Consider the following 14,691-nt stretch of genomic DNA (forward strand, 5'->3'; position numbering starts at 1 on the left):
TAAATTCTTAAATTCTTAAATTCTTAAGTTCTTAAATTCTTAAATTCTTAAATTCTTAAATTCTTAAATTCTTAAATTCTTAAATTCTTAAATTCTTAAATTCTTAAATTCTTAAATTCTTAAATTCTTAAATTCTTAAATTCTTAAATTCTTAAATTCTTCAATTCTTAAATTCTTAAATTCTTAAATTCTTAAATTCTTAAATTCTTAAATTCTTCAATTCTTCAATTCTTCAATTCTTCAATTCTTCAATTCTTCAATTCTTCAATTCTTCAATTCTTCAATTCTTCAATTCTTAAATTCTTAAATTCTTCAATTCTTCAATTCTTCAATTCTTCAATTCTTCAATTCTTCAATTCTTCAATTCTTCAATTCTTCAATTCTTCAATTCTTAAATTCTTAAATTCTTAAATTCTTAAATTCTTCAATTCTTAAATTCTTAAATTCTTAAATTCTTCAATTCTTCAATTCTTCAATTCTTCAATTCTTCAATTCTTCAATTCTTCAATTCTTCAATTCTTCAATTCTTCAATTCTTAAATTCTTAAATTCTTAAATTCTTAAATTCTTCAATTCTTAAATTCTTAAATTCTTAAATTCTTCAATTCTTCAATTCTTCAATTCTTCAATTCTTCAATTCTTCAATTTTTCAATTCTTCAATTCTTCAATTCTTCAATTCTTCAATTCTTCAATTCTTCAATTCTTCAATTCTTCAATTCTTCAATTATTCAATTATTCAATTCTTAAATTCTTAAATTCTTAAATTCTTAAATTCTTAAATTCTTAAATTCTTAAATTCTTAAATTCTTAAATTCTTAAATTCTTAAATTCTTAAATTCTTAAATTCTTAAATTCTTAAATTCTTAAATTCTTAAATTCTTAAATTCTTAAATTCTTAAATTCTTAAATTCTTAAATTCTTAAATTCTTAAATTCTTAAATTCTTAAATTCTTAAATTCTTAAATTCTTAAATTCTTAAATTCTTAAATTCTTAAATTCTTAAATTCTTAAATTCTTAAATTCTTAAATTCTTAAATTCTTAAATTCTTAAATTCTTAAATTCTTAAATTCTTAAATTCTTAAATTCTTAAATTCTTAAATTCTTAAATTCTTAAATTCTTAAATTCTTAAATTCTTAAATTCTTAAATTCTTAAATTCTTAAATTCTTAAATTCTTAAATTCTTAAATTCTTAAATTCTTAAATTCTTAAATTCTTAAATTCTTAAATTCTTAAATTCTTAAATTCTTAAATTCTTAAATTCTTAAATTCTTAAATTCTTCAATTCTTAAATTCTTAAATTCTTAAATTCTTAAATTCTTAAATTCTTAAATTCTTAAATTCTTAAATTCTTAAATTCTTAAATTCTTAAATTCTTAAATTCTTAAATTCTTAAATTCTTAAATTCTTAAATTCTTAAATTCTTAAATTCTTAAATTCTTAAATTCTTAAATTTTTAAATTCTTAAATTCTTAAATTCTTAAATTCTTAAATTCTTAAATTCTTAAATTCTTAAATTCTTAAATTCTTAAATTCTTAAATTCTTAAATTCTTAAATTCTTAAATTCTTAAATTCTTAAATTCTTAAATTCTTAAATTCTTGAATTCTTAAATTCTTAAATTCTTAAATTCTTCAATTCTTCAATTCTTCAATTCTTCAATTCTTAAATTCTTAAATTCTTAAATTCTTAAATTCTTAAATTCTTAAATTCTTCAATTCTTCAATTCTTCAATTCTTCAATTCTTCAATTCTTCAATTCTTCAATTCTTCAATTCTTCAATTCTTCAATTTTTCAATTCTTCAATTCTTCAATTCTTCAATTCTTCAATTCTTAAATTCTTAAATTCTTAAATTCTTAAATTCTTAAATTCTTCAATTCTTAAATTCTTAAATTCTAAAATTCTAAAATTCTTAAATTCTTAAATTCTTAAATTCTTCAATTCTTCAATTCTTCAATTCTTCAATTCTTCAATTCTTCAATTCTTCAATTCTTCAATTCTTCAATTCTTCAATTCTTCAATTCTTCAATTCTTAAATTCTTAAATTCTTAAATTCTTCAATTCTTCAATTCTTCAATTCTTCAATTCTTCAATTCTTCAATTCTTAAATTCTTAAATTCTTCAATTCTTCAATTCTTCAATTCTTCAATTCTTCAATTCTTCAATTCTTCAATTCTTCAATTCTTCAATTCTTCAATTCTTCAATTCTTCAATTCTTCAATTCTTCAATTCTTCAATTCTTCAATTCTTCAATTCTTCAATTCTTCAATTCTTCAATTCTTCAATTCTTCAATTCTTCAATTCTTCAATTCTTCAATTCTTCAATTCTTCAATTCTTAAGTTCTTAAATTCCTAAGTTTTTAGATTCTTAAATTCTTTAATTCTATTGTTATTTCTAAATTTCTGATTGTTTAAATTTCTGCTTTTGATTTCTTAACATTTTCAAGCCATGAGTTTTTTTAACCCTGGATTTTTTTTTTATACCACAGTTAAACCTCTTTTTATGCGATGCGTTACGTTTTTCTAATTTTTAAATTTCTCTGGAACGACGGAACATTTTTGCAAAATTTTAAAAGCAATTTTTAGATTGTAGGTTCAGATCTACAAAACGCTTTTTGAAGCTTACAAAAATAAAGAGAGGTTTCTCTGTATTTTTTATTAATTTTGGAATATTGAATTTGGTGTATCTGTTATTTTTTTCTAAATTGCAGATTTGAAAATGGATTTTTTTTTAAATGTGTATTTGTATTCTTAAATTTCTGAAGTTCTAAATTTTTGCTTTTTACTTTTGTTTCTATTTTTAGAATATTTGTATTGTTCAATTTCTAAATATCTGATAATTTTTATTATTGACTATTACTTCTAGAAAATAACTAAGAATATGCCAATGAGAATGAATTCGCCTTCCAAACATATGAAAAATTCCCCCTAATTAACATTCTCAATCACGTTTTAATAAATTATATATTTCTAAAAAAATGGATTCCGGATGAAAAAAATCCGTATCACATCGTAATAAAATTATTAAAATTCATGATATACAAAAAACATAAACATCTAATCGCCACTCTTACCTATCGATTTCGGAAAACAACCGTGCCCCCCCAACATTTTGGACTACTCGGCGCCCCTGCTCGCGGTCCTTCTTGACAGAAAAGCTCCTTCTTGACAGCTCGTTCCAAAGGGACCATAGTTGATCCATCGAAAAAATGTTTTCTTGTCAACTTTTTTTTTTGCATTAAAATGAAAAAAGTGATCAGAAATGGTTTTTAATCGTGTTTTTTTACCGTTGTACATAAAAATTTACATAGGGCTTTAGTACCCAATTAAGCATAAATTTGTGGTATTATTGTACACAACGATAAAGCTTATTTTTTCTGAGTACAATGACCCTTTGTACGACCGTAAAGGATTTTTTTTTCACAAACTTATTTTTATTATGTCTTTTTAGGTGTTGAGACCAAGTTAGGACCGGGAATCTGGATTAAATTATTAAACATCAAACAAAATAACTTTGGACAACGCCGAGTTCACTGCGAGGTTCTTGGCGACTTCCTTGAAGAAAGGTTCTAACGGCTCGAGAAGCAATCTGGTTGGTTCACTCAAAACCGTCAGAACCATTTCCAAAATTTTGGAAAACGGTATTGGCATTCATAAGCTAAACGACATGCGACATCTAGTGTTGAGTAGCAGAACAGAGCGAAGAATGTCGATTGAAATTTCCGCCCTTTGAGGTTATGTATGCGAATTCTGTTTTGTTAAATTCCAGCGTTCAAAACAACTTTTGAGCAAAAATTCGAGCTTATACTTTGTTAACTTTTGATGCTCTATCTTTTTAAACAATATATTTTTTTCAAATTTTTTTATTGCGTTAATTTATAGAGGGCAAAAAGTTTACAGTCGTACTACTTGAATTTTTTTCTCAAAAGTTTTTCTAAGAGCTGTAAATTCAATTTTAAGTTTGCATTCATATAAATCGGAAAAGTGAAAATTTGAATCGTCATTCTTCGATGCTTTGCGCCATCTGCCGGAATTATGGAGCTTTTAATCGCGAATTCGGTGGTCTTTAGACTGCCCATTCTGCTTTTTGGTGATTTTTTAGAGATTTTTGGAAAGAAACGAATATCTGATAACTTTTTAAGAAAACTATTGTAATTATGCTTTTTTATGACTCTAATAGTTTTCAAAAGAGCTTTTTGGTAAATTTGAGGAAAAAGGAAAAAAAAATTAACTCAGCCCCTATGATTTACACATCATTTGATTCGTCTATGCGATTGCCACAATTTACAATAACTTTCATCGATGTTAAAAAATTTAAGGAAATAAAAATCAAAAACTACCAAAAATTTTAATTTTTCCATACACGCTGTCATTCTGAACATCGTCACGTAGTGCTTCTACTCGCCACCAGGATGCGTGTACGTTTCTGCCGAATCACTCAATTTTGCATAAGACGTTTGAAGACGTATGAAATGTCATTTTTACTTAACTCCTGACTAGGTTTTAACAAAGGTTTTATCAAGGCTTTGAGGATGTTGTTAGGATTCAGTTGTAAAGCCTTGAACTGTTATGTAGGTTTTATAAATAGTCCGTAACAACCTTTGGCGGAGGTCCTTTTTGGTTTTGAGTGGGGTTTATCAAGGTTCTGGCTGGTTCTGGGGAGTTTGTTAAGACTAAGTGGTTTTAATATTGGTTTTGGCTGATAGGTTTTATATCGTTTGTGACAGCTTTGATATAGCCTAAAATGTTATTTGGGTCATCAGGTAAAAATAAGTAACTGTACCAATTTTGAGCCAAATCCGTTAAGGTTTAAGAGCCGCTATAACGTCATGATTCGAATTCCCGGGCGCTTCTAAACCCGGATATTGTCCATTTCTTTCAAAGGTACACGCCGCGCGGTATTTCAGAATGTGCCGTAGACATTGTTGCCAGCGATTTTCTGCACTTTTGGTGCAATTAAAAACATACATATTTGCCAACAATGCCAGGCGACTCGAAGAAGAAGATCAACAAAAACAAAACGTGTAGTATGGGATTTGACAGCGCGCATTTGCCGAAAGTGCGGCGCGTTGTTCCGAGGCTGGTTTGCCGCGTGTCTTTCTCGGGAACACGCGCAATACCTCATCTTGTTTTATCAATTATTTGGATATAAGTTCGCACTATGAATGTCAACTGTGTTATTTGATGAATTCTAACATCAACTTTCAATTAAAGTTTGTTTGCACGCTGTGGTTAATGCCAAAACAATTATATAAAATAAAATTATGTGTTTACCAAAAATTAGAAACATTTCGCTGAAATATTTCATGAATCGGACATTCACCTAGAAGACAAAACCTAAATTTATGGTTTTGATTTCCTTAAATTCTAGCTATTTTTTTATATAAAATATCGATTGTTTTGATGTTTGAGCTTATTTGAGACCTAAAGAATGCCATTCACTAACATTTCAGTCCAAATTTGTGCGATTCATTAACAAAAACGAGTGTCCGGATTTCGAATCAGCCTTTTCAGTGTCCGGGATTCGAAGCACAACAAGTCATTTTTGTTTTAAAATACTGATGAAAATTGTTAGAAAATGCATTGAAAATTTAATTACCCATACATTTCTGCGGATTTTTCCATACAAACTTCAACAATCAAAAGCGACCCTTCTACCTTACCCGATATGACTCAAAATTGGCACGGTTACTTATTTTTAACCTAAAGAATCTAGCAAGGGATTTTCTAAAATTTCATTTTTTTGTCACCCTAGGGAGCATCCATAATCAATGTCACTCATGTTCCTCTAGATACCTTTGAGACACACCTTTCACCCACCTGAATTGGTTAAAACTACGATTTGTTAGAACCACTATTTCATCATTGTTTTCCGTGTCTCTACTTCCGTTATAATTAATTTGATGATTTTATAACTCAAAAACCGATAACCCTTTTCATGCTATAGTCCTGATTCACCTCAGCTGACTGATTTGCGATCCACTTGGCTAAAATCTCAGGTTTGCAATTCTCGAAAAAAAATCAGTGAAAAAAGTAAATTTTACTCTATTTTGAAGGTATTGGTGTTTGAACCCTCGTTGCTGGGCCACATGATAGGGGCTACTCGGGGAAATTATTAACTTGCTACCGACGACGCTACCACGTGACACCATGAAATATGCCCGGTGCAAACATAAAGCATAAACAAATAAATACGACCTGTGGGGGTGGGTGATGCACCTAAATTTGGTTTCTATGGAAATTAGTTTTTCATTTGAAGTTGTTTGAATGGTATAATTTCTTCTGCAAATCCGAGTCAACATTTTTTCCTTAATAAAGAATCTATCAAAAATTAAACACGATGGAAGATGAAGATTTTGTTGAGACCGGTCCATCTTTACCGCACCTGTTTGGGGTTGTATCACATGTCGTGTTGGAAGATAAATCAACCAATTTAATTGAGCAATTGGCTAAAAGAAAACGCAACTTGAAACCGTAATAATCAAATTTCCAGTGCAATGTTATCAATTATTTAAAACCATTATCAATAATTTATTCAAGCATCAATGAATCGTACTCCGATGATAAGGAAAGCATCCGTAAACGATTAGCAGAAAGTGATCAAGTAATTTCGGAGCTGCTCCACGATGGCCGGGAGCTTATACAGGACATTCGCGTTGCAAACGATAAAAGAGAGGTGGAAAGACGTATTAAAGAAGCCGAAATAAGGGAAGGTTGGTTGAATGTTTCATTCAGTTTGTATGAAATTATGATTTTTTTTATCATTTTCCCAGAATTGTTGGATAAGCTGCAAACGGAGTCGGTGGAGGCCATCGCAAAATTTGAATCAATTTCCGAAAAATGGGCTGAGCTGAAGGAGCTGAAGGATCCAATGAGCATCAACGATGAATTGGAGCTGCAAAAAGAGCGAATCAAGGGTTTGATGAAGCAAAAAGACATAATAATTGTTGAGTGTCGCGATGAGTTGAAATTGGCCGACGCACGATACACAAAAGATTTGCATAAGCAAGGTGGGTTCAAAAAGTGTAGTTTTTTGTTCTACAAAACTGGAGAAAACCCAGTTTTTCTACGAAAACTTAACACTTAGTTTTTCCTCAATTTTAGCGGCTGACATCCATTCTTTGGTGGAGCGCGTGGACAGTCAGATAGAAATTATGAAACGAACATTTAAAGAGCATCTGGACTTGTTAGAAAACACAAGTAAGTAATTACACCAATATAGTGAATATTGTTAAAATACCCCGTTTTGTTCCAGTTGAAGAAGAAAGACACACTTTACGCTCAGTTGCTTCAAAAAAGTGGGATGATCTCTATACAAGACGCGCGGTGAACGAGCGAATCAAAATGAAGCAAGAGAAAGAAAGGGTATACTTATTTGATATTTCTAACTGCTTTCACTAAATCATATGAAAACGTTTACAGTCCGAATTTTTTCGCTACGAAATTGATCGTATTGAACAAGAGCACATTGAAATTACACGTGCAACGAGGATAAGACTCGAGCAAGACAACCAAGCGTTGGAAATTGAGCTTCAAAAAGTTAAAACGAACACTACTCTCAACTCAGAAAAGCTTGACTATAACTTTCAAGTGTTGAAAAAACGAGAAGACGAAAACTTAATGGTGCGAAATGCGCAAAAACGACGATTGACCAAGTTGAATGAAACTATTTTTTTATTGAGGAGGAAAATTAAAGATGTTCAAATGAGTTGTCTTATTGAAACGGAAAAACTTTCATCAGACATTTTGAAGCTACGTGCCAATATATCGCATATGACTACCAAAGTAAATACATTCGCAGAAGTGAACGACAGAAAGGTAATATTTGTTTTTATATTTAAAAAAATAACTTTTTCTGTTCGAATTTTGAAGCGAAGCTAGCAAAATCTTAACTTAGATATCCAGGATTTGGGCTAAATGGGAAATATGCCTATAACTCTATGAAAAATCATTCAAACTTCAAAAAACTATATTGTTTTGGAATCGGCTATCGGCTATTTTTTAAAAATCAGCTATCCATTGAATCTTTTCACAAAATACGTATTTTTCCCGTGTTTATACTAAATTATTCTAAAATAGTAGTTTATGAAACAAATGACGGTTTCCACGCGAAATCGACCATAAAAATACGATTTTGAACCGGACCATTTCCGATCTTAATAAAACTTGCTGGATCGTTTGTCCTACTCAAATCAACAACTCCTGTGTACTCCAGTTTAGTAATTCACAATGGCATTTGAATTTTAGGAATTCTTTTAGTTTTAAATTATTGGTAATTACATTTAAATTGAAAAAATCATATCTCTCGAAGCAGATGTTCTAAAAATCGATCGAAAGTGTGTTTTAACGAAAATCGTGCGCTCTTTTCAATGAAAATATTTCCAAAAGTCGAAACTTTCATTTTCGATCAAAAAACAGCCAATTCTTTCATAGACACCAAGTTGGAGCGAAAGCGTTTTCGAGTGGTTTGTAAATAAAAACCTTTTTTAGTTTTTTTTTATTTTTTTCCAAAAAACTTAATTACATGTTTTATGGCTTATTTTTTAGCAGATCCCATTTATGACAATTGTGCCGACAAATCTATGAAACAAAATAAAATATTCTTTATCAAAATTTCACTAGCAATCCAAAAACATCAACATTCTCATTAAAATTGTGTGGTCCTATGTCTTTCGGTTATGTCTCTGACATACCATCTTGAACTTTTTTTTTCAAAAATATTGCAAAAAGATTTTTTCGGCACGATTCGTAGAACTTTTCAGCGCTGGTATTGAAATGTGTTATTTTTTTCTACAATATGGGTATCAAATTATCAAAAATTTGACAAAAATTTTGAAACGAATAATAATTTGTTTTATAAGCATAAAAAATGTCACAAAATCCAGTATTTTCAAAAATGTGCTAAAAAATTAGTTTTCTACAAGATGGGTATCAAATAACCGGGAACCTTTCATGCATATCGAATAAAATATTTTTCTAATTCACAAAACTACGTATATCTGACGAAACTTCGATTTTTTTTGCAATATGGGTATCAAATGATCGGGAACTTTTCATACATCTCGATAGAGGTATTAATTTTTTTTGAAATACTAAAATTTCACAAAACTACGTATTTTTGATAAAAGGTATTGCAAAATGGGTATCAAACGTTTGAGAAAAATCAAACATTTCGAGAGTAATCATATTTTTGTTGAAGATACTCCATTTTTTTCAGAAACTAAGATTTTGCAAAAACAAAAAAAATTTCCGCTATATTGATATCAAATGGTCATATCTGGAGTTTTAGCCTTCCTCACGTTACTGAGGAAAGGCTATAAAATCACTCGAAAAATGAACTTCTCAATAAGACCTCCTAGACCCACCTTCATGTATACCTATCGACTCAGAATCAAATTCTGAGCAAATGTCTGTCTGTGGTGAGATGTTGATAAAAAAATTGTCACTCGATTATCTCGACATTGGCTGAACCGATTTTGTCCGTTTTGGCGTCATTCGATCCGTCTTGGGGTCCCATAAGTCGCTATTAAAAATTATGCAGTTTAGTTAAGTACTTCAAAAGTTATGCTCAAAAAACGATTTTAACAAAAGTCCGGAAGATTGTAAAAAAGGTGGTTTTTGTAAGAAAACCCGTCATGCTATACATTTTCAGAAAGGTATTTAAAAGATCTTTCCAACGCGTCCAAGACATTGAAGATCTGACAAATCTATCAAAAATTATAAGCACTTAAGTGTTATTTACGCACTTTTTGCATTTTGGATAGCACTTTTTAAATGTGAGGAAGGCGCCAACCATCTAAGGGTGGATTAAGTAACGTTTTTTTTAAAGTTGCAATAAACCAAATTTTCAGTTTTTGCTTTTTGAGTGTTTGTTTAATACCCTTGACTCAAGGCGGTATCAAAAACACCCAAAAAGCAAAAAAAAAATTGGTTTATTAGACCATTAAAAAAAACTCCAGCTATTTTCATATTGACTCATAAACAGATATAATAAACAGTTTATATCGAAATTTATGAAAAATTCTCGATCATTGAATTCCCATATTCCAAAAACGAAATTTTAAGAAACATTGCATTTGAGAAATATAGGAACAAATACGTGAAAATTTTCATGTAATTTTAATTTCAATGGATAGCTGACATCATCCCGACATCAATCCCATATACTCGGTAATGCATCCCCCATATACGGTGCTGAAATAAATTCATTAGCTATGGTACATAATGTACCCTCCCTGAAAAGGCTCATGAATTGATCTCAGTGGAAATGTTCTATAAATTTCTCTAAATTTCTTTCTCTTTCTCGAGCAGAATGGTGAAATTTTAAAGCAAATACTAATTCTAGAGTTATTTTTCAAATGGTCCTATGCACCATTAGTTTCCTATTCTGATAGGAACTTTTGAAAACGTAATTGAAAATTTAATTAAATTTTATCAAGGAGTTATCAATATGGTGGTCTAGGGTGGTCAATTTACTTCCTTTTTTTCAATTTCGGTCATTTGTGCATCTTAGCCATTTTTGCGATTTTTCGGTGTCACACTGGTGTGCACTGTTTTCATCAGGGGTGCCCAAAATACAAATTAGAAGTTCACATGACCCGCAAATGTAGAAAACTGTTCACAAAAAAATCACGTTATTTCGAACTATGAGGCTTTAAAAAAAATCTTCTATCATTTGTGACATTTGTGATTGAAAGTTACACTAAATCCAAGATGAGTTACGCTTTGCAACAAAATTTCTTTTTCAGTTGTTGTTGTTGTTAGTTGCTTTATTTCCGGCAGCTTTAACCTTTCGGTCATTCGCTGCCCCCCTTTTCAGTTGGTTTCGGTTAGAACTGCATCAGAACGGTTAACAGTTCAAATTCACAAAACATAATAATTGAAAGTATCAAATAACATTAACATTCTAATTGCCAACTAACATTAAATGGTAATAATTTCCAGTACCAATGCGTTTGGCAGATGAATAAAGACGAATGCTTGAATGTCCTTAAAAGCGCCCTGGAGATCGACCAAATTCTTGTTGAACAACATTTGGGATTAAAATGGCAAGCCCCAGTTATTCCGGATGAGTATATTCAAAAACTGTCTGAAAAACGAGAATTATTAAGAACTGATACATCATCAGGACAATCTCCAAGTAGTTTCGATCAATTGATGTTGTTTAAACCGTTTTATTTTATGATTCGATTTTTTTTCAGATAGCTTATCAATTGTATCTTTCGACGACAGCAACGAGTGTAACCAAATTATAAATACTTTACAAGTAGTTCTGAAGCAAGCAGGCTTTCTGATCGATAAGACTGCCATAAAATTGATCGAGAAATATGCAGAAGAAGAAAAGAATATTGTCTGTTTGGTGAGATCATTTCATTTTCATATAGGAAATGTAATGTTGATTAAATTTTGTTCGTACAGGATAATGTGTTCAATGCATTAGGCATTTCAAACTGGGATGACTTACGCAAACTTAAGGACAGATTTGAGGAGATTATGAAGTGCAGACAATATGGTTTGAATGATACGAGCTCCAAAACAGATGACTCAATCATGCCAAAGAGTGACTACAGTATTGAGCAGTTAAAGGTTTGTGTCGTAAATAATATTTATCATGATTAAATAACGCTTAATTTTTTGTAGATTTTAGAAGAACGTGATGCAAGTGAATCGGAAATAAGCTCTATTTTGGTTCCTTCTGAAAAACTACGCACCTTAAAAAACTTTTCACAACAGCTAGCCAGTTCAGAAACTATGTAAGTTATCAAAAATATGATCTAATACATTTTGATTGTACGATACTGTTTTTTTGTAGCGATCCCCAATGCAAATATGGTGGATTATCGAGAACGCTCATGACTAGAGAAGTGAAAGATTATTGGTCCAACATAAAACATCTCTTTTCACAAGATAGAGTAAAAGTATGGGATACAATGGAAAATAACCTGACGCATTACTTGAAGGTACGTGCTTTTAAAATTAAAGTATTCAATTAAAGTGATAACAAACTTAAGTGCAGAAAAACAAGCTTTTTTCATAATACCTTTATTATTATAGGTTTTAAAAGAGCGAAAGAATCTAGACGAGGAGTGCGATTTTCTAAGGAAGCAGAATATGGAACTAAATCATTTGATGCAAAAACTACAAAATTCAAAAATGAATGGTGTTCAATAAAAATCCAGGCGTCATATGCATTTTTTGATTGGTTCACAAACTTGAATTAAACTATTTTCTACGCAAATTCACTTGTTATTTTACTACCGAGCCCAAACAGGCTACATTCGCAAATTTATTCTTTAATACATATAGGGGAAGGTGGGGCAAGACGACCATATGGGACAAGAGGAACAATCGCTCGTAACGTATACGTATTAGTGTGGTTCAGGGCCCCTTGGAAATGCAAAAATGTCAGCAAACCCGCTGCATTGTTGATAAAATCATTGTTTGTTGTCCACAGAAGCTCCTCTGAAATTTTCAGCAAATTTGGTTCAGGTTTCGTCACAGCTCTTTAGCATTTAAGTTTGCATGGGAATTGCATGGGGAATCTACATTTTTTTCATTTTCTAACAGCAAAAAATCTTCTATTGGATCAAAAATCCTGAAACCTCACAATTTTCTAGAACACCCCAGGTTGATCTAAGCCGAACTGACTTAGTTATAAGTGGATTAAGTGAAGGTGTCGAAGTTGTATTTTCCAAAGGGCCTCTTTCGCTAAATTTTCACCAGAAGGCTCACTTTGATCGATGGCAAATCGTTTGACAACTTGTTTGTTGTTAATGTCAGAAGAAAAAAGCTGGAATGGCGGTTTCAACTTCGGTGGAACAATTGAATAATTTTTTTCCGTCTTTTCAGGTTTAATTTGAAGATGAGCTTTTGTCCAGCGCTGTGCATGACTTGGACTCGATCTGGAATCAAGGATTTTCTCCAGCAAATTGCTTAAGGCTTCTGTTTAGTGTGGGAGTTGATGGATTTCGTGGTGGTTAAAAGCTCAACCGACGTTCTCGCTCCGGCAATGTACGTGCCGCCAGAGTAGCTCCAACTACACTCTGCCGCTTATACCTTCTGGGAGGGGGAAAGCTAGGGTAGATTGATTTGTGGCTTGTTCACCATTGGAACAGTAGGCAACCTTGAGCACGGATGACCGTAGGAAGGACGCTTGGATTGTGGATCCAACTGCCGACTAGCGACGCTACCGAGGCAGATTTGTTTCCCAAGGACTCCTACACCTGGACTGAGCTTACGACCAAGATGCTGGGTTAGGCCAGGACTGACATTCAATTTCCCTTCCAACGGAAGGTGTGATCAGACAAATTCTGTCTCGCAAAATGCCACCGGGGTTTGCTGGTATTGAATCCAGACCAACAGGGATGAGACCAGATCCGGCACACGGCGATTACCCACAAAAGTATCCTAAATCTAGTCAATCTATGTTATCCAGGGGTTCGAGTGGACAGTTCACGCTCTCCCACTCCCACACTAAACAGAAGCCTTAAGCAATTTGCTGGAGAAAATCCTTGATTCCAGATCGAGTCCAAGTCATGCACAGCGCTGGACAAAAGCTCATCTTCAAATTAAACCTGAAAAGACGGGAAAAAAATTATTCAATTGTTCCACCGAAGTTGAAACCGCCATTCCAGCTTTTTTCTTCTGACATTAACAACAAACAAGTTGTCAAACGATTTGCCATCGATCAAAGTGAGCCTTCTGGTGAAAATTTAGCGAAAGAGGCCCTTTGGAAAATACAACTTCGACACCTTCACTTAATCCACTTATAACTAAGTCAGTTCGGCTTAGATCAACCTGGGGTGTTCTAGAAAATTGTTCCCCATATTATTTTTGATATATATGTGAGGTTTCAGGATTTTTGGTTCAATAGAAGATTTTTTGCTGTTAGAAAATGAAAAAAATGCAGATTCCCCATGCAATTCCCATGCAAACTTAAATGCTAAAGAGCTGTGACGAAACCTGAACCAAATTTGCTGAAAATTTCAGGGGAGCTTCTGTGGACAACAAACAATGATTTTATCAACAATGCAGCGGGTTTGCTGACATTTTTGCATTTCCAAGGGGCCCTGAACCACGCTAATACGTATACATACTAGTCGTGCGTATCAAACTTCTTGATTTTGAATGGGGACATGAGTTATACAATCCTCTTTTTAAAAATATGAAGTTTGATATGACGCAAGAGTGGTTCCAGAAGTTTGTCAAATGAGATCATTAGATCACCTCCGCACGCACGAGAGCAAGCAGCAGTCAAATGCTCAGTGCACCATCTTTTTTTCGCCGTAATTGATTCTGATTACCCGCGAGTTTGCTTCTCCCGCATGACAAAGGCCGGCCGTTGCCGTGGCAGTTCGAACCCGTTCCGGTACTTCCGGTACCACGACTAGTGGCACATCAACATCCGCCAACATCCCCATCAGGAACGAGTTCCAGATGCTGAGCGACGACGAAGAAAATAACAACAACAACACCGACGGTAGCAGCTCTACCGACGACGACGACTACGATGGACGTGCACGCCAAAAAGTGTCGACGTCAAAAAAGAACAACTCTCCAGCGGAACGTAGACCACCTCCAATTTTTGTTTTGGACACGTTGGCGGACGATGTTGACGAGTTTCTGGAAGGCCTCGGATATTGTCTGAAAATCGGTAAGTCAGCAGTGCAAGTGATCACACTGAATAAAAAGA

General features: G+C 32.5%; 1 protein-coding gene across 1 annotated transcript; it reads left to right on the forward strand.

Moving 5' to 3' along the window:
• The first annotated feature begins 6,262 nt into the window (after positions 1-6,262).
• LOC120419434 (dynein regulatory complex protein 1 homolog) lies at positions 6,263-12,231 on the forward strand. Its single transcript, XM_039582113.2, has 12 exons — positions 6,263-6,473; positions 6,540-6,712; positions 6,773-7,009; positions 7,104-7,199; positions 7,255-7,364; positions 7,422-7,817; positions 10,944-11,139; positions 11,201-11,358; positions 11,418-11,585; positions 11,640-11,752; positions 11,812-11,959; positions 12,054-12,231. Exons 1-12 carry the CDS (start codon positions 6,340-6,342, stop codon positions 12,168-12,170), a joined length of 2,046 nt encoding a protein of 681 aa, XP_039438047.1. The 5' UTR covers positions 6,263-6,339; the 3' UTR covers positions 12,171-12,231.
• Positions 12,232-14,691: the final 2,460 nt, after the last annotated feature.

Source organism: Culex pipiens, chromosome 2, assembly GCF_016801865.2.
Source record: "Culex pipiens pallens isolate TS chromosome 2, TS_CPP_V2, whole genome shotgun sequence".
NCBI lineage: Eukaryota > Metazoa > Arthropoda > Insecta > Diptera > Culicidae > Culex > Culex pipiens.

Bases quoted from the DNA above. Each gene is read 5' to 3' on its own strand.
- LOC120419434 (XM_039582113.2), top strand. From the start codon at position 6,340: ATGGAAGATGAAGATTTTGTTGAGACCGGTCCATCTTTACCGCACCTG. The intron at 7,200-7,254 runs GTAAGTAATTAC...GTTTTGTTCCAG, and splicing joins GGACTTGTTAGAAAACACAA to TTGAAGAAGAAAGACACACT. The intron at 11,753-11,811 runs GTAAGTTATCAA...GTTTTTTTGTAG, and splicing joins CTAGCCAGTTCAGAAACTAT to CGATCCCCAATGCAAATATG.